General features: G+C 35.6%; 1 protein-coding gene across 3 annotated transcripts in view; it reads right to left on the bottom strand.

The window, feature by feature from the left end:
* Positions 1-20,782, bottom strand: part of LRP6 (LDL receptor related protein 6) — a 170,996-nt gene that overhangs the window by 124,941 nt on the left and 25,273 nt on the right. For all 3 annotated transcript variants that reach the window (XM_059186068.1, XM_059186071.1, XM_059186069.1), the window contains exon 2: positions 20,210-20,603. In XM_059186068.1, coding sequence (XP_059042051.1) covers positions 20,210-20,603 — 394 coding nt within the window. The remainder of the gene's footprint in view (positions 1-20,209; positions 20,604-20,782) is intronic.

The raw sequence follows: 20,782 nt of genomic DNA, 5'->3' as shown, positions 1-20,782 counted from the left end.
CAAAAGAGTAAATTTATCTTTCCTAGGTAGGAGCAAAAGGGAGGACAGAGCCCACATATCTACTGGTAAACCCTAAAATTCTCTAAAACCAAATAATTCTAATCCTAAAACAAAAACTACGCAGACAGGAAAAGGAAACACCCCAAAATAGGAGAATAAAGAGTCTTCTCATATATATAGAATATTCACAAGAATATGGGCCATGTAACAAAGAACTGAAATATAGTACGTTCTTTGGCCACAAGAGAATTAGACTAGTCTCCCTATAAGAGAAAGTTATCTACAAAATCCTAAAAATTTGGAAATTAACCAATATACTTCTAAACACAGATATGCAATAAATGATTAACCCTGCCCTAAGAGAGGTCTGGTCTTTGCCCTCAGCCAGGGCAAAGGTTAATTTCTAAACCCTTGGACTGTCTTCCTGAAAAGAGTCTTTTAGACTCTCTGTCTAAAGATAGTCTTTTTGTTTCTCTGAGGCCATAAGCCACCTCAGATAATCTAGATGAACAGTGTGATTAGGTCGAATCTCTAGAGGGGCTAGAGACTAAAGTCAGCCAAACAGGAAGTAATGACCTGGTTTACATTATTCTGCATGTTCTCACACATTGCAGAAGTAAACAGTCCACACAACTAACTCCACTGGAATCTCCCATTTGGAACTCTCGTGGACCCTGTCTTGTGCACCTCTTTCCCTGGTTGATTTCTATGGTATTTCTATTTGTATTGATATAAACCATAACTAACATATAACAACCTTCAGTGAATTCTGAGAGAGTAATAGTGAATGACTGATCCTAAAGTTAGTCCTGTGGACCCCCCACGTGCAACTGGTGTCAAAAGTGAAAGTGGTTTTAAGGAGGGTATATGAACAAAATAGATGAAGGGGATTAAGAATTAAAAACTTGGGCGCCTGGGTGGCTCAGTGGGTTAAGCCACTGCCTTCGGCTCGGGTCATGATCTCAGGGTCCTGGGATCGAGTCCTGCATCGGGCTCTCTGCTCAGCAGGGAGCCTGCTTCCCTCTCTCTCTCTCTGCCTGCCTCTCTACTTGTGATCTCTGTCTGTCAAATCAACAAATAAAATCTTAAAAAAAAAAAAAAAGAATTAAAAACTTAGTTAATAAATAAGTCACAGGGATTAAAACTACAGCATAAGGAATACAATCAATAATACTGTAATAACCTTGTATATCGACAGATGGTAACTACACTCCTCACAGTGAGCATTTTATAATGTATATAATTGTTGATTCACTATGTTATACACTTAAAACTATTGTACTTCATGTCAACTATACTTTGATTTTAAAAATAAGATCTGTCAGCTAAATTTAAAAGCTTTAGAAAGAACAATTTTGGGGGGGGGAAGAAAGCATGCAAGGGGCAGGGGGTTGGGGGGAAACCCAAAGAGAGAGGAAGAGGAACTCTTAAACAGGCTCCATCTCCAGTGCAGATCCAATGGGGGGGCTCAACCTCATGACCCTGAGCACCATGACCTGAGGGGAAATTAAGAGTCAGATGCTTAACCGACTGAGACACCCGCGGGCCCCAAGTGCTATACTTTTAAATAATATAATTATGGAATATAATTTTTAAAAATCTCCTGTCTAAAAAAACCTAGAGTAGCCTATGTTTTACCAGCCATACCCTGACTTATATGCCAACCCAGGTAGAGCCTAAATTAGTGACTTTACCCAGGGATTAATCAGCCCTGAGAATGGGGGCCATCTGTCCCCCAAGCTGGACAACACCACCCTCCCTGCTTAGAAGCAGCACATGGCAAGGCTCAGACTCCACTGCATTTATACTTGAATCTTCTTGAGTATCTCTAGAATAATAAATATAAACAACCTATGAAATGCATATGCTGTATACTCTGAATTCTGCTCTGAATAATAAAGCTGATTTGACAGTTCTTAAAACACATACACACACACACACGAGATACCATTGCACACATTTAAGAATAGCTTAAAGGAAACGGACAATATCAAGTACTGGTGGGGATGCAAAGTTACTCACACTCTCATACTCTGCTAGTGGGAATAAAAAATGGTATAGCCACTTTGGCAAAATTTCAGTTTCTTATAAAGTTAATTATAGTTACCACAGAACCCAGCAATCTGACTCTTGGGTATTTACGCAAGAGTAATGAAAGAGAAATAAAAACTTAAGTTCAGGGGCGCCTGGGTGGCTCAGTGGGTTAAGCCGCTGCCTTCGGCTCAGGTCATGATCTCAGAGTCCTGGGATAGAGTCCCGCATCGGGCTCTCTGCTCAGCAGGGAGCCTGCTTCCTCCTCTCTCTCTCTGCCTGCCTCTCTGCCTACTTGTGATCTCTCTCTGTCAAATAAATAAAATCTTTAAAAAAAAAAAAAAAAAAAACTTAAGTTCACACAAAAACCCATATATGAATAGTTAAAGAACCTTTATTTGTAACTGCCAAACTGGAAACAACCAAAATGCTCTTGAACTAATTAATGGATAGACAAACTGTAATACTTACCACTTAGCCACAACAAAAATACTGATACACACAACAACACAGATAAACCTCAAATGTATTACGCGGAGTCAAAGAATCCAATCTCAAAAGGCTGTAAACATGCTGTATGATTCCATTCATAGACATTCCAGAAAACTACAGGACAGAAAACAAGTCAGTAACTACAAGGAGCTGAGAGTGGGGTCAAGAAGGTTAAGTACAACAAAGCATAAGGAAATTCTGAGGAGTGATGGAATAGTTCTGCATCTCAATTGTGGTGCTGATATGGACAATGCTGATATCGAACTCTAGCCAGGCTCCACTGAGGCCTTTTTCAGCTTGGCCTCAACTTTGACCTGCAAAGATTTAAACAAAATACTAACATAGTTTCTAACATCTCAAGGCCACATCCCTAAGATGACCCTAGTCCCTCATAAAGTGCCTGCCTGAGAAAATCATTGCTGCCAAAAGAATTTACTATTTGTTTCAGCCAACACTTGAACATAGGGCCCCTGTCTGCCAGTCTCTGTGGGAGGGTAGGAACCTTGGATAAGTGCCAGTTAGCCAACCCAGATGGTTTCACATAGACCAATCTCCCCTTCCAGCTTTTTGTAATTCATCACTCCCCTGACTCTACTGAACCCCTGCTCACCTCCTCCCTACTCCCTCTAAAACACTGAGTTACTCATGTACAAATCAAAGTAGGGTTCCAATTATGCTGCACTCTTTTCCATGTTGCGATAATATATTATGGTTAAACTCTGTCCTTACTGTTTTAACTAGGGTCCAGCTTTTTCCAGTTTTGACAATACACAATTGTATGCATTTGTCAAAATTCACGGTATCATACACTAAAGGGTGAAATTTACTGTATGTAAAATTATACCTCAATTAAACTAAGGAAAAGAAAACAACAGCAACAAGCTTCTGAACCATCAGTGATAATTCACTTCATTAATATGTCAAAGAAAATGATATATAGTCATCTGAAATGCAGGAAAGTCACAACAAACACCAATTCTAGAATTTTTGCTTATGTCAACAACTAAATGCACACACCCTTTCTCTAAAGCAAAAATAGGAAAACTATGGTCAGGGGTTCAAATCCAAAGCATGCCTTGCTTTTTGTATGAACCTATGTGGTAAAAATGGTTTTTACATTTCTAAAGGTGGTAAAAACAAGACAGACAGATAGGGTAGGGAAGGGAAGAGAAAGGAAAAGAACGAAAAAGAAAAAAGAACATCCAACAGAAACCGTTTGTGGCCATCAAAGACTAAAACATTTATAACCTGGACCTTTCCAGAAAACTCTGGACCCCCCTTGCTACTCAAAATGTAAACAATGTACCAACAGTCTCAGCAAATCTCAAGTTCTACACTGAACTACTAAATCAGAATCTTTATTGTTACAGGACAGTAAAACCAAAGTACTACTTTTCCATACAGATGTGTCTTTATAAAATCATAGAACACTCAGTGAACATGTAATAGAAGTAATATATAAAACTCTAGAAAAGCAATATTTCTAGGATAAATCTACATCAATTCAGAAAAAGCATCAATCATATCTCAATGATACTGTGACAGCATTTTCTGAACCCAAAATTATAGCTGACATAGCCCAACACCAAGATAAATTATTTTAAATCATTCTCCCAGAAAATGTGGTAAGCATTCATGCCATTAGCTAAGCATAATACAAATTACAAAGATACTCCAAGGTTTTTAAGAAATATTTCCCTAATTATTTTATTCAAGCCCTTTCTTTCATCAAAAGAAAATATAGGGCCTGTATTTTCGCAAGCCCTTATATGGCATGCTATAGTCGTTTATCTCAGCCTCCCACAAGGACTTGAAAAATGGCCATTCTACAAGTCTTGTCACAAACTATTGAATTAAAAATTAGGCACAAGTATTACCTACATTGAAACTCTGTTTCTGTGTTTCCTCTTGGGAATGAAAGAGAAGAAAGCAGTATGCCACATAAATTTAACAGTAATTTAGAGAAAATTACAAATACTGCTAAATAAAATCTTTAGATCAAGGGTTATATATTTGTATCAAATCTCCCTCATATCAGAAATCATTCAACAATATGATTAGTAATACACAGGTATGGACTTAGGACTTTCCCACATTCTGTAAGAAGTGACAAATCCTACAATACTTTTTAAAGCAAATGCTGAAAATATTAACTATAATATACTTTTCTACTAGTCCTATTTTAATTATACAAAACAAACAAACACTGCATTAACTCCAGGGCTGAAATTTTTACTTTTGATTGCTTTGAAGTTAATTAACTAAACTCATTTAAAATGTACACTGTATATTATGTTAAATATAAGCTCCTACTGATGTCTTCAATTGTAACCCTCTACCATAAGTATCCTTCTAAATTTCTCTCATTGTTTATCTGTAACTTCCCATTCCAAGAGTAAGAAACCTGGTTCCCACCACATACCATTTGTTTTACTTAATTGTTTCATTCTAGGGTGCTATCAGAATTGTTCATGTACCTCTATGGGAAGCAATATTGACAACTAGAGTACACTGCTTATGTTCAGTTTCTTTTGCCTTCAGTCTTACAAGTTCCATGCATTTCCAAAGTTAATTAGGTCAGCACCTTTCCTCCCCCATTCTATTCAGTGAGATTCTTTCATAATTTCTAAGAGAATTAGATGTTTCTGTCTCAATCTGCAATATACCCTGGGATCCTCTAACCTCCTAAATGATTTTTTATACTATATACATTAAGATCCACTTTCTGAGGTAAAGATCTATGGGTCTTGATAAATGTATAGTGTGCTCTTTTATGACGCTTCTCATAAATATAAAACATCTTACAAATGATTTTATCACTCATGCTTCAGGCAAACACACACATTTCCAAAGCCATCTTCAATTCTACTAAACAGGATACAGAGTTTACATGTTTGTAATCTTATCTCCATGCACATACCACTTTTTCCACAATCTCTGAAGAGACTCATTTCAGAAAACTTTACTTCCAGATTACTAATAGTCGTTCCTGATGAGTCTTCAAAGAAAAGTGTTAGTTATATAAGAAAATAGATTTCACCTTATTTTACAACCAAGTTCTGAGAGTTTCACTTACACTTATATCATTAAGAAAGTAAAGAAAGCTTATATAAAGACAGTTATGAATTCATTTCACTGATTTTCTTCTACTTTGGTCTTCCTATATATAAACTGAGATGATGTAGATTCACGTACTCAGCTCAGTCACACTAAAGATTTTTAAACAAAGTCAGCCTAAACAGTATTTGTTTACCGTAGATAAACTATTTTAATAAATAACAATATTATTAGATCCAATACCAATGGCTCAGGGAATTTGACTGAGGATATAAATAAGACCTAAGAGCATATAGGTTCTATTCCTAAAAGCCTCCCCCAATCCAGATAAAAAACCTCTGAATATTCCTAGAACTCATCTATCCAAATTAAAATTCCAGACTATACTATGTAAGATCCTCCTAGTTACTAGATATTATATTATTCTTTTCCCACGCTTCAGGTATTCAGATTTTTAATGCAAGAAAAGTAAAACCCTGACTTCCAACTTCCAGACCAGGATAAAAGCAGCTGAGAAGCCATCACTCCATTCTAACAACAAGCAAAACCCTGAAAAATTAACAATTCTTAGATCCATCAGAGAAAAAGGGTTACAAAGCAAATTGCTGCCCTTAAAACTGGAGACAGACAAGCAAATCCAGAGAGTCACAACTTAAGGAGCAGAAACCTATAAACAGAAACCTCCATGGGAACCAGTACCAGGGGAGAAAAACCTAAACTATATTTGACTTGTTAAGAGGCTTAGTGTGGACAAATTTGAAAGTTAAAAATTCCAGAGGGAACCAGTCATGAGGGGGTCCTCACACTTTTGTTGTAAGTTTTACCACTAGGAACTCTACCAGGTCCTCACAGTGAAGATCACTGAAAAATCACCTCATGCTTCCAGCAGTGGGAAAGATAAGCTAGCCATTTTTAAATACATCAGCGCATTTTATTCTTCTTAACAAGGTCTGTCCTCGGGGCACCTGGGTGGCTCAGTGGGTTAAAGCCTCTGACTTCAGCTCAGGTCATGATCCCAGGGTCCTGGGATGGAGCCCCACTTCGGGCTCTCTGCTCAGCAGGGAGCCTGTTTCCTCCTCTCTGCCTGCTTCTCTGCCTACTTGTGATCTCTGTCTGTCAAATAAATAAATAAAATCTTAAAAAAAAAAAAAAAAAAAAAAAAAAAAACGAAACAAAACAAAAAGGCCTGTCCTCAAGAGAAACTATTTTACCACAGATTTTACCAGGGCATAACTGACCTAAGGGAAGGGAATTACCCTACTCCAGCAACCTATAGCATCCTGCACCATCTAAGGGGTGGTAAAACAAACAAACAAACAAAAAACTGGGAAGCATTTGTGAAGCTCACAGCTCAGGAGCACAAGCTCACTAAAAGACTGACACCTAATCACAGAATTATAGAATGCTTCTCCTCTTGCAATTATCTCAACACATTACTAAAGGCCTATTCAGTGCAATTCCTTTTACCCAGTATTTCACGCCCAGCTTTTAACAAAAAATTATAAGACATAGCTAAAGGGAAAACAATCTTGAAGAGACAAGGCAAGCATCAGGAACAGACTCAGATATGGTAGGAATGCTGGAATTACCAGACTGTGAATTTTAAATAACCATGATTCATATGCTAAGGACTCTAATAGAAAAGATAGGCAACATAAAAGAACAGATGAATAATATGACCAGAGAGCTAGAAATTCTAAGGACCAAAAAAAAATACTGGGGATCAAAAACACTGTAACAGAAATGAATGCCTTTAAACAAAAACAAAAAAGGTTTTATTTATTTATTTGTCAGAGAGAGAGAGTGGGGGAGAGAGGACACAAGCAAGGGGAGCGGCAGGCAGAGGGAGAAGCAGGATCCCACTGAGCAAGGAGTCCACAGCAGGACCCAGTCCCAGGACTTTGGGATTATGACCTCAGCTGAAGACAGATGCTTAACCTGAGCCACCCAGGGTTCCCCGAATGAATGCCTTTAATAGACTCATTAGTAGACAGGACACAGCTGAGGAAAGAATCTCTGCCCTTACAGGTATGTCCACAGAAATAGCCAAAGAAAAAAAAAGATAAGGGGGTGTGGGAAAACAGAACTGCGGGATAACTACAAAAGATATAACATATGAGTGATGAGAATACCAGAAGGAAAAGAAAAAAAGGTATATTCGAAGCAGTGATAACTTAGAATTTCTCCAAATGTCAGATACCAATCCACAGATCCAAGGAAATCACAGAACAGCCAAGCAGCATCAAAAACAAAGAAAAACAAAACCAAAATAAACAAACCAAAAACCTAAGCATATCATATTCAAATTCTAGAAAATCAAAGATATAGAAAAAAGTCTTGGGGAAAAAAAAAATCCAGGTGAAAAAAAAAAAAAAACACAACTCATATACAGAAGAGCAAGGATAAGAATGACATCTGACTTCTCAGAACCATGCAAGCAAGAAGAGATTGGAGTAAAATATTTACGGAGGTGAAAGGAGGGAACCCTACCAATCTCAAATTCTGTACTCTGCAAAATTATCCTTCAAAAGTAAAAAAAGATGGTTTCAAACAAAAATTGAGGTTATTTATTGCCCATAGACCTACCTTGCAAGAAGTTCTGCAGAGAGAAGGAAAATGACATGAGTAAGAAACTTAGGTCTACGTTAAAGAAAAAGCATTAGCGGAGGAATAAAGTGAATATAAAATAAAAAACTTTTATTATGGAAGGGAGGAATTAGAAATATTTTGTTCCATTCAATTTTGCTATGAACCGAAAACTGCTCTTTAAAAAAAAAAAAAAAAAAAGACAAAGCCCTGTCTATTTTAGTTTGCTGTTCTATAAAGCCTTGCTGTTCTATAAAGCTCATTTGCACTGGTCAGTAAGATTAGTACCAAATCGTCAATTGGAACATTTTCCCAAAGGCAGCTAAATTATGTGTCTACAGGAAGGAATAAGAAACAGAGCCTGAAAAAGATAAATGTTATTTCTAAAATGTAACTAGTGAGTATCTCCAGTAATGCAATGACCTGACAGCAGAATGAGACTCTGTGATGGAGTATTCTCCACAGCAGTCACACAATATTTCTCCCTAGGGTTCAGGCTCAGAATCTGCCTTAAGAGACTTTTTCCTTCTCCAGGGAGTGCAGTAAAATGGCAATTTTACTCCTAAAGAGTCAGGAAAGAAGCATTCATGGCACTCAGGGATGCATCAATGAAGCTGATCCAAAGGGAACAGAAGCTACTGAACTTCTGAGGGATGTGATGCTGAAGCACTATAGCAGCTACTCTCAAGGATGGTACCATTTTGCAACCCAAACTCATCATTCAGCATGACGGGAAGAGAACAACTTTAGTGAGAGAAAAGAAAACACCTACACGGGATTTGTCCTCCAAAATTAAACAAAGTATCTTCTGTATCCAATGTAGACAAAGAGGATTTACTCTGTAACCTAGGTTATGATTATCTGAGGACTTTTTTGGGTCAGGTGATGAGAAAAAGTTGAGTTACAGTATTTTAACTTTATCAAATGAATATCAATTTATATTCCTTAGTGTAAGTGTAGTCCAAGAAAAGACTAGCATGTTCTGCTCTCAAATATGTATAATCCAGACATGGTACAAAGATAAAACATCTCTACAAATGTAACAGACATCTAGGTACTAAAGAAAGTAAAAGTCCATTCTATGTGTCTGAAAGATTTATGTGAACTAAGAAAATTACAAGTTTATAAACTAGCTTTAAAAATTCCCAATAAATGGAACACCTGAGTGGCTCAGTCAGTTGGGCATCCAACTCTTGATTTCAGCTCAGGTCCTGATCTCGGGGTTGTGGGATTGAGCCCTGGGCTTGGACTCTGCACTGAGCGGGAAGTCTACTTCAGATTCTCTCCCTCTCCTCCTTCCCTGGCTTATGTGCACTCTAAAATAAATAAAAAGATCTTTAAAAAAGAATTCCCAGTAAACTTTTTTAACTTTCCAATTTTTTCACATAAATTTATTATACAGAGATAATTTAAAAACAAAATTGAATCCTTTAGGGATTTTTGTCATTTTTCAAAATACTTCTGACTTCATAATTTCCAGAAACAGAGTAGAGTTGCCAATACAAAGCATCATGGGGGCAATGAATGTCAAATAAATCATAAAGAGTTACATCTGTGCTGGAAAGGCAAGGGAAGACCATTTCCAGCACTAAAATATATAGAAAGTCTGGCTCTAATTGTTAAGCTGTGTAAGAGACTGTCAGAAATCAGGTGGGTTATGGGAAAGGGCACCTGTTTAAAGCCTGAGTGACATACCAAGGTATCAGACTTAATAAAGAGCAATATCTAGGTGTTGATATTCTTAAGAGAGCATTAATCTTTAAAGAGGATTGGGCACCAGCCAATAAGAGAGGTGTAAACTTTTTATTTAAAGATCTACTAGTAGAATAAAACATTAGACTGTAGCAGAATAGAGATTTCAGGATGCAGGGGGAAAAAAGATTCCTAAGGAAAAAAAAATTCTCCATATTCTCTGTTAGGATAGGACATAAACATTTTCTGTTATTAGAATAAGGAATATTTGACACTGAGGCTTCAAACCTTCCCCTTAAATCAGCAATTAAAAATTAGACTACGAGGTTGGTGTGCCTGGGTGGCTTGTCTGAGTACCTGACTCTTGGTTTTGGTTCAGGTCATTGGTCTAATGGGTCATGGGTTCCAGCCCAGTGCAGGGCTCTATACTCAGTGGGGAGTCTGCTTGGAGATTCTCTCCCTCTGCAATCCCCCAGTCTCATGTATGCACACTCTCTCTCAAATAAAAAAGTAAATCTTCAAAAAAAAAAAATTAGACTATGAGGTAAACTTCTTGACTACATCACTTTATCTTTCCAAAGATAAAAAATAATTGGGGTACACATATTAAGGAGTAGGTTTGGTTAGGCTTACTTCTTTTGTTTGGGGCAGTTAACCTAGCTTAGAAACCTTTGATTACCTAAAAGTACTTAACAATAAAGTTGGTAAATTCGACTAGCTGTGTATATATTCTGCAAAGGCTTTTTTATCAGTATTTTTTTTTAAAAGCTAATTTTAGTATCCTTTAGGAAATGCAAGAGTGTCTGATAAATATATCCTGTGGCTTCTCAAAACCCAGGCTACAGGCTCACATAGAAGAAATCTCTCTTCACCAACAATTATTACCAACTCTCCAATTATGTGGTCTATTTGGCCCCTAATTTATTTTGGCTTCAATGCGTTCTATTTTGGCTTTGACTTAAGAGAAGATAAACATTCTTACTTGATACTGAAGAATTAAATATACATGGTTACAGCGCCAGTTTAACATAGTATTCACATCTGCTATTCATCAAAAATCATAAACCAGTACCAGGTTGTTAAATGCTGTTCACTAGTTTCCATACAAATGTAATTTTATCACTGTATCTGGCCTGATATTCACTGCAATACTTTCTGGAAAATAAATTTTAAATGAAGTGAAGGGAGAAGACGGGATTTTTTTAAATTAGGAAGTAATTACAGTAAGTAAAGAAAATATTAAGTTTTCAAAACATCAAAATTTCTTATGCCAGAAAGTAAAAATATCTCAACCAACAATCAGACTACATTCCAGCCATTTTATACAAATTCGTCTTATACAGATTTATTACATTCCAAAGCATATAATGTCTAAAATTTAGGTAAGGGTAAAATAATAAATTTTCCAAAATATTCACAAACCCCTAATCTAGCATGTTACTCAATCTGCATCCAGTCTCCCATAACAAAAATATTCAAAAATATTCAATAAACCTAAACTGAAGGGATAAATTTTCACCCTTTACAAGATGTAATTACACAAAATGATGGCTAATTAAGAAAACATTTAGAACTGAGTCATAAAAACTAAGTGAATCAGATCTATACTAGATCATAAATCACTTCATGATCCTTGAAGTTACTTATATAATCTACCTATAATTAAAATAAGTCATTAATACACATTATTAGTAAGTATGAATAATGCTCAACTATCATGTACATATATCCACAATAAGAAAAGGCAATATTTAAAAACATAAAAGTCAGAGTTTCTATTTCTGATAATTTAGTAACAAAATAACCAGAAATCCCTCCTTTCACAAAACCTCTAGAACCACTGGTTAGTCTATTTGATTTATACATTGCTATAGTCTGAATGTTTGCGTTCCCTCAAAATTCACAGGTTGAAGTCCTAATGCTCAAAGTTGACAGTATTAGCATGTGGGGCCTTTGGGAGGTGTTTAGTCGTGAGGACAGAGCTACAAAGCAAACCCTAGGCTGTTCCACCACGTGAGGACACAGCAAGAAGGCACAGCTATGAACCAGGAAGGGGCCCTTACTAAAAAGGGACCACTCTGGCATCTTATTCTTGGACTTCCTAGACTCCAGAACTGTGAGCAATAAATTTCTGTCATTATAAGCGAGTAGGTAGTATTTTGTTAAAGACCCCAAAAAGACTAATAAATACATATACACAAAATAAAAATACATAAACCCTCTTAAATGTACAGCTAAGGTACCGTGAAAGTAGGAGAAATCTACAGAGCCAAAAATGAACAGGGAGGTAAAAAACAGTGGATGTTTGATGCTACAACAATCCTGTAGGATTTTCTCATCTCAGAAACTGAGGTACTTGTGTTTCCACAGTGAAACAGGGAAGATAAAGCCCAGACACATAAGAAGCATTGTGTTAGATGTAAGATTCTTGCACAAAGCACAGACCCTCAGGGAACAATGAAGTAGAAAAATATGCCACTGGCAGAGAAAGGCAAAGAAGCTTTTCACAGTCTTGGCCTAAGCTCTGAAAAGGTGGGGAAAATCACCAAAAACTCTGTATCCAACGCTCGCTCACATAGGTTTAGAATTTGAATTAATTCTCAGTATATGGTACAGGAACTTCTAACTCAAAAAAATAAACATAAAAAGTAATCTCTGTTTGAATGAGATGATAATAGAGATGTACACATTTGTCAAAACTGCACGATTAAGGTCTATGCATTCTACTGTATAGAAATTATACTTTAATTTACAAAGAAAAAATAAAATTGTTCCTGGAAACACCCCTAGGGTGTCTGGTAGAAACAAACTAAAACCTCTCTGGAGGAATATGCACCCCCATGAGGCACTCAGGATTCTTGACAACCCTTTTGAAGATCAGCTCATAACCAAACTATATGACATCTAAGGAAACAGTTCACCTTAAGCAAGAATCAGCAAATATAACAAAGAACAGAAGTGAATTTCTAAGAACTTCAGACAACTGACCAATCTGATAGAAACTGTAAATATTTCAACGATTAAAACACATAAAAAGATGGAATACAATACATGCGGTAAAACATCATAAAACAGTAACAAATATCCCTAATGAAATAACACAAAAAATGATCCCCAGTGGGTGTTAAAACAATCATGTGATGAAGAAATGGATATTGGTAGGTACAGAAGGATCATCCCACAAATTATTCACAGACAAGAGGAAAAACTCAACCTTATAATAAAGATACTAACTTTCAGCATCTGAACCTACTGAACAATCTCAGTATCACTGTAAGTAGGACAAGACATTATATACTTTCTGATGTGATGAATATGAAGTACTCATTACTATACTGCCTATGAAACATTCATGACAAAAACTGAATTTGTCACTTAAGTCTTCTATTCTAAATCTCATTTTATAAGAAATACAAAAGAATAAAATTAAGTTAAACATCACAAGAATCTCTTAGAAAATCCAAAATCTAAAACATTCTAATGGACAACTGCACAATCTTTCCAGTAAGTCAAGGCTGAAAGAAAAAAAAGGAGGGGGATGGAGGGGATGGTGTTCTAGAGAAACTTGAGAGGCAAAACCAAATGCAACTTTTGAACCTTGCTTTGGATCCTGATTCAAACATACCAACCATAAAGGACATTTCTGAGACTATTTTGCATATCTGAATGTAGGCTGAGTAATTTAGAATATTAAAGAATTGTTCATTTTGGAGTATCTGGAAGATTATAGTACTGTGGTTATGGAAGAAAATGTTTTTCTCTTTTAGGAATGTAAAATGAAGCATTCACAAGCGAGGGATCATTGTGTGGGTTTGCTTTAAAATATCTGAGCTAAAAAAACAGCCCAAATGTCTAAACATAAGAGGGTGGTTGAATGAACTATGGTACATTCATACAATGGAATACTATAATCACTGTAAAAAAGAATGAGGAAGAGCTCTATGGAATGATATTCAGGATGTATTGGTAAGTAAAAAAAGAGATAATGCCAAAGAGCACTTTAGTATGTTACCCTTTCATGTAAGATAAAAAGAGAATATAAGAAAATACTCATGTATTAGTTCATTTGTGCAAAAAGGATTTCAAGAGGATAAAACCAAAAATTAGTAAGAGTAAGGTATCTCTAAATAAGAGGGAACAGACAAGAGAGAAAGGGAGAATAGGACCAGGGTAGAAGGATGGGGAGGAGGAAAACTGCTCACAGTCTAACTCTCGTTATCTCTAACTTTCAAAAACGTGGCAACTGTTTCACATAACTCCAATATAAATCAATACTTAAAATCAGCTAGGATATTGAGGTGGATATTCAAAATGAATACAAACCATGATAAATATATTACGAATGAATAATACAGCCACATTGCAACAGGTAAGAAAGAAATTACCCAAATAAATTTGGAAAACAGTATTTTGACTCTGCAGACAATAGTTTCATAGTATTGTACTCTAGACAGTAAATTTGTTGCTCATAAGAGTACAGGTTAGCAATTCTGAAATCCTTGCACACTACGAATAATATATGACAATCTATTGTGTATCTGATAAATATTTGATATTTATATTGATAAACCAGGTTTCTGACTGACACAGAATTGACCAAAAAAGGAAAGGGCCAACACTCTAATGTAATACTGTGGTGGTGGATTGGAACTGGATTGTGGCAGAGATATCAACATGAACTCATGTTTTTTAAAATTAGTTATCTGGAAGACAAGTGAAAAAATAAACCACATAGTAGCCAAGAGAGGGACAATATGAAAGCAAGATCAAGAGGCATGGAGCACAAAATTAGTCCATCATACATCAAACAGGAGCTCCAAGGGAATCTAAGGATGATGAAGGAAAAGTTAAGAAATAATGCATAGTAAGTTAGAACTATCAGATAACAATAAGGATTAGATTCTACAAACATGAATTCTAAGCAGGATATATAAAAATAGAGCCACAACTAGACACAGGGTAGGAAAAGCTACAGAATATCAAAAGATGCACAGGGGATGCTTTTAAAGAAGCAGGAAAAACAAACAAACAAACAAAAAAAAGATAAAGTACTTACAAAGCAACAATAATTAGGAAATACCAGACGTCTCACAGCAACAAGTAAAATCATAATACCCTCCAACAACTGAGTGAAAATAACTATCATCCAGATTCCATTATCAACTAATTATCATTCAGGAATGAGGGCAAATTAAACACATTTCCAGGTGAAGACCAAGAGTTTACCACTAAGCAACTTTTGCTGAAAGAAATATTCAAGAACATACTCTGAGCAGAAGGAAACTGAACCCAAATGGATTAAGTGGATGCAAAAAGCAATGGTAAAATAAGAAACTGATAGAGTAAATCTAAAAACAAAGAATTTATAAAAGCCTCCTTTAAATAAAGCTAACACATTGCATTTTTAAGGTAATTCCATTTGTAAAACAAAACACACTACTTTAGCAAGATACTTTTCATGAAGAAAAAAGAAACAAATGTGGAACTGGAAAATCTCAACTAAGAATCTGGCTGTCTCCTATTTTAGCCAAGGCCTTGGTTTCTTCAGCCTCAAAGTGAAGGCATTTAACTATAAGATCCTCAAGATTCCCTATCAGGTCTAGGATTTAATGGGTAGAAAATAGGCTTCCCCAGTCTACCAGGTCTGCCTTGGGCTCAGGTCATGATCCCAGGGTCCTGGAATGGAGTCCCTGCGTTGGGCTCCCGGTTCAAGGGGAGTCTTCTTCTCCCTCTGGCTCTCCCCTTGCCTTGTACACGCGCACACCGGAGCACACTCTCTATCATGTGCATGCAGTCTAATAAGTAAAATTTTTTTTTAAAAAAAGACAATCATTTTATTCCTATTTCACAAATTAGCTATCTGGCAAACTCCTCCTTCTAAAATCTTAAAGGCTCAATGGCACAAATACTTGGTGCCAGTCAAAACTAATTTACTACATTTCTAAAGAGCCAGTCACAGTGGAATAGAGCAAGGTACGTAAGACCACCAAAATACAGAAAGCCAAAACTCAGTTAAAGGTATCCTATTCTTGAATTTCCTGGATTAGTGGCTGTTCTAACACATTTCTCTTAAATTGGGACAATCTCAAAAACCCCACCACCAAACTATATTGAATCTATGTAATCTTTAAAAAAATCTTAAAAAAAAAAAAAGAATCTTTTGAAATTTTAAAGTATTTTCTAATTTACATCCAGTGGAATCAGCAAACTGGTGTTATGGGTCAAACAGCCATAAAAAAGGAGGTTGAGTACGATGACTTATACAATAAGGACAACAGAAACAAAATTTCAAGACTCTCTTCCATACAGCACCTAGCTGGCTCAGTCGGTTAAGTGACTGCCTTTGGCTCAGAGTCCCACATCAGGCTCCCTGCACAGTGGGGAGAAGCTTCTCCCTCTGCCTCTGCTCCTCCCTGCTTGTGTGCACTCTCTCTCTCTGACAAATAAATAATAAAATAAAATAATAAAATAAAATAAAATAAAACTTTTGAAAAAAAATCTGTTCTGTAGAAACACATTCTAAGTTTAGCATACCTAAATAACGGACTTATATAATGTCCATAATTGTAAAATAAAAATTTTAAAATAGAGTACTTATTTAAATATCTCACTTTTCAAACTTAATGTTTTGGACTAAAGTCCAAAAAAATAAAGTGACTTGCTGGTAAATAAGAGATATAGATGTGATATGAAACAAGCTCTATTGTCTTGATAACTTGAAACAACTAAAAATCTTAAATATGCTTTAAATAAACAATTGTAATCAAAACCATACTGGGGTAGAATTCATGAAACGATGCTAAAATTTGTACTTGCTTAGAAAATACTTTCTCCTCTAACAACGAAAACAGGATTGTGAAAGGAAGTATAAGGTCTGGTTGCTCAAAAATATTTATTGAACACTGTTATGTGGCAGGAATGAGTTTAGTCAGCTGGAACACACCAGTGTATTAAATACTTCTAAACATACCCAAGATATGACAATTATATATGTGTGTGTGTGTGTGTGTGTGTGTGTGCATACATACACACATACATACATATACACATACATACTTGTTAGGGAAATTATACATTATTTTTTCTTTGTGTTAGTTCTGCAAGCATTTTTAAAGTGAAACTTTTAGTGTTATAAATATTCCTGAGGATAAAAAATATATTTTAAAAGTATCTCTTAAAGCTATTAAGTATGAATTTACTTCAGACTGAATCCCTAAAGTTTAACTTTTTAAAAAATATTCAGAAGAATCTGGAATATGTACAGATATCCTTAACAACAAAAAACCCTTAAAACTACTTTATTTGTACCTGAAACAGCTGGCCCTCAACATCACTAAGATTAGTTCAGTCACTGTGGAACAGACTAAGGAACTCCATAAGTAGAGCAATCAAATAGTCAGGAATTACCTCACTAAAAGAATACTGCTCTCTTTAAGTATGTTTGTTCATTCCTACAACAATTTCTATACACAGGTTTTCCTGTTCCTTATTCTGAATTCTACACTGCCATCACTCAAAAGGAAAAAAAAATCTCAGACTAACAGAGGCCAAATTTCAGGAGGGAAATAAAAATCTTCCTTCCGTCTAGGCTAAATGGACTGATTACACAAAGAACTCCATACATCCGAAAGCACACAGATGTCTGCACTAGTTCCCAGGGCTCAAACAATACCAGTCATTCAATAGCTTTCCTTTTACATAAGCTGATGTGAGAGAGTTCACTCAGCTCTTCTGAACCTTATAACCCAGGATACTGGAACTCTGATAAAGCCTACACTTTTCTTCAGCACTGTTTTCATGTACTTTCTCTGGAAAGTAAACTTCTTTTCTCTCCCCCAAAATAAATCTGGAAATCATTTCTTCTGTTCAATAAGTGATGTACTCAATCCAAAATTACTTTTCCAGTAAAACCACAATCCTTAACATAAATCTAAGATCAACAGTGAAGACTGATAGAATGTATTTTTAAATGCATGAGTTTAAAATATAATTTTACACTCCATCATGCTAATTACCAAATGTATACCATTTGGATGCATTCTATTAATTTTCAGTTGTGTAATTTTAAAAATAGCCACATGATCCATAACTTTCCAAAAATTAAAAAAAGATTTTAAGAACGGGGGGAAGGGTAAATTTTCACACATTCATACACATAAGCAACACTAACCACAACCATCAAAAATAATGAAAAAAAAATTTCGCTGAGTATTTGATCAAAATTTAAGACCTCAAGAAAAAGTATTCACTGATTATCCCTTAGAAGCTTAAATAACACTACTTTCTACCTTCAATGCACACTTTTATTGATTCTTTTAATAATATTCTTGATCTGCTAAATCACTGGCAGTTTCTCACCTTCAGTGCTGGTAAGTATCATGGGTAAACTAAAGCCACAGAAACTCTAATGTATTTTTTTAATAGTATGATAAACTTACTCCCTAAGACACTTATCAGACCTGACACCAAGAAGTAAAGTCCATTACTTTAGGATACAAAATGAGAATGATTTGTTTAATCATTAGATGATTAGATCCTGAGTAGTCAAGACTTCCCTATGAATTTGGCTCCCTTGAGTATGTACTATCATAAAATCATTATTCCTTGTAGAAATGATCTAAATGCTGCTATGGAATTGTGGTAACCAAGCTATATTATCCACCCCTTCTCCATAAAAGCTCCTGTGGCCCTTCCAATTCCCTTTAACACTCTTCCTCTCACCACATACATACTGTATAATACAAATAAACATGCTTTTGAAGAAGGAAAAGTTCTCTTGTCCAAGTTTTCTGTCCTTAAAAAGATTGTAAATCCTTAAAGATATTCCCTCCTCTCTCCCTAACAATAGTACAAAAAAAGCAGAGCTCTAAACATACTACTTAAAAGATATTTGGCTAAACTGCCATCACTGCCCTTACAGTTATAAGATTAAATTTGTCAAAAACAATTTAAGAAATATTTCTCTTTTCACCAAAGTATTATTCCCTAATGACCACTGAGAGCACCAAAACCCTGTGTATTCTATAAAGCAGTAACCTCACAAACATTTCAACACTCTCTGCGACTCACAAACTGTTGGCAAAACAAAGATTCCACTTCTCAAAAGTATCTTGCAAGTTCTCAACAACCAAATTTTTCATCAGTACAGTTTACTGCATATCCAGCATCTCTGATCTCCTCCTTGGGACAGTCAACCCTTTTTTCCTATCATGAGAGCCACATACTTTCTGATGCTTTATTAAGAGACCATCTGACTTTAGCAGATACCGCTTAGTGTCCCTCTAAAAAATGTATTTTTCATATATTATACAAATTACATATATGTGTTCCAGAACTTCTCTCCCTAAAGTTTCACTACAGTATTATCCACATTATCTTTCAGGGACAGACAAATCTTTTCATTTTCCTACAACATGGCATCTTCTTTAAATTTTGTCATCAAGTAAGGCCTGATACCAACACAAAGGAGCACACATAAAACTTTCTTTCATCCCCCCCCCACATTCTATTATACAATATCAATCCACTCCCTTCTAGAAATGTGTTTTAAAGCATTCCAACATACTTGAAAGTCAAAGAAAACAGAGTGTTAAGATGGTTATTTGCAAGTTACGTATCTTTACATTTTAAACAATTACAAGTAACTCATTTCAGGTTAATGTTTAGTAATCTATCATGATGGACTCTGGCATAAGAACATATTCAATAAACAAGTATCAAGGAATGGTATATGACAGAAGTGAAGCACAGTAGCAGGAGCATGTGTTGACAGTTCACATTTTCTAATGGGATTTACTCATAGCTTGAAGTTTCCCTTCTGTTTAGAAAATAAACCTTTAAACCTTTACAGCACATATATGTTTAAATAGAAATGAGTTGTTTAACAATTTTTGTTTTTCATTCAATACTGACATATTAAATAATACTTCAAAGTTTAATAAAAAGATACTAGTATAACAAAATGACTGCATATACACTAAAAGTTGTAAGATCCATAAGACTGCTTTACATTGTCTTGAGCTATCAAATACTACTCTTGTAAGGTCTTCATCCCTTCTTCTCTGCCATCTAATTATCCTCTCGTAATTATTAAATGCAAAAACTCTATCTATGGCTATCCCATAAGTAATGTCAGAAACACAATTATCACAAAATTTACAGGAACACCTTACTTGAAGAACACAACATAATTTCCCACATTCAAGTCTACTTGACAAAGAAGCTCAAAGAATCTGAAATTTAGTTTTTGATCTTTCTTTTTCTCTTGGGGATGGGAATGGGGGTTGTCTATGCTAGCAAATGGAAACCAGGAAACAGAGATAGTCTTGTCTGTACATTGCACAAAACTTACCCACTTGAAGGATCTAAGGCAATAGCTCTGGGTTGATCCAACTCTTGCCAAAATAACACTTTTCGTAAAGATCCATCTAAATTAGAAACTTCAATCCGATTTGTTTCAGAATCTGTCCAGTATAATTTTTCTCCAAGCCAATCACATGCCAGCCCATCAGGGGACAATAATCCAGAGACAACAACATTCTGTACACTCTCAGTTTTGTTAAACTCTGTTCGTTTAATGGCTTCTTCGCTGACATCACTCCAGTATATCAAGCCATGACCAAATACAAAGTCCACCGCAGCTGCATCCTCCAAGCCTCCAACTACAATTGTAGCATTCTCTTTGCCATTTGTAGCATCAACCAATCGCAAGTCCCGTCTGTTTGCATAAAGCAACAAAGGGGCCGCTAGAACAGAAAAAGAAAAATATGTAAGTAAAAAGAAAGAAAATGTAATGGTTCCTATAAATTGAGTTTCAAATCAACATTAGTGAACAAATACTATAAAAAATAAGAGTAAATAAATCTACAAAAGACTGTCTTAAGTCTCTTCACAAACAAAACACTATTTTTGCAGCATTTAAATA

This window comes from Mustela lutreola, chromosome 8 (genome assembly GCF_030435805.1).
Source record: "Mustela lutreola isolate mMusLut2 chromosome 8, mMusLut2.pri, whole genome shotgun sequence".
NCBI classification, from domain to species: domain Eukaryota; kingdom Metazoa; phylum Chordata; class Mammalia; order Carnivora; family Mustelidae; genus Mustela; species Mustela lutreola.
This window is presented reverse-complemented; position numbering and strand designations above follow the sequence as displayed.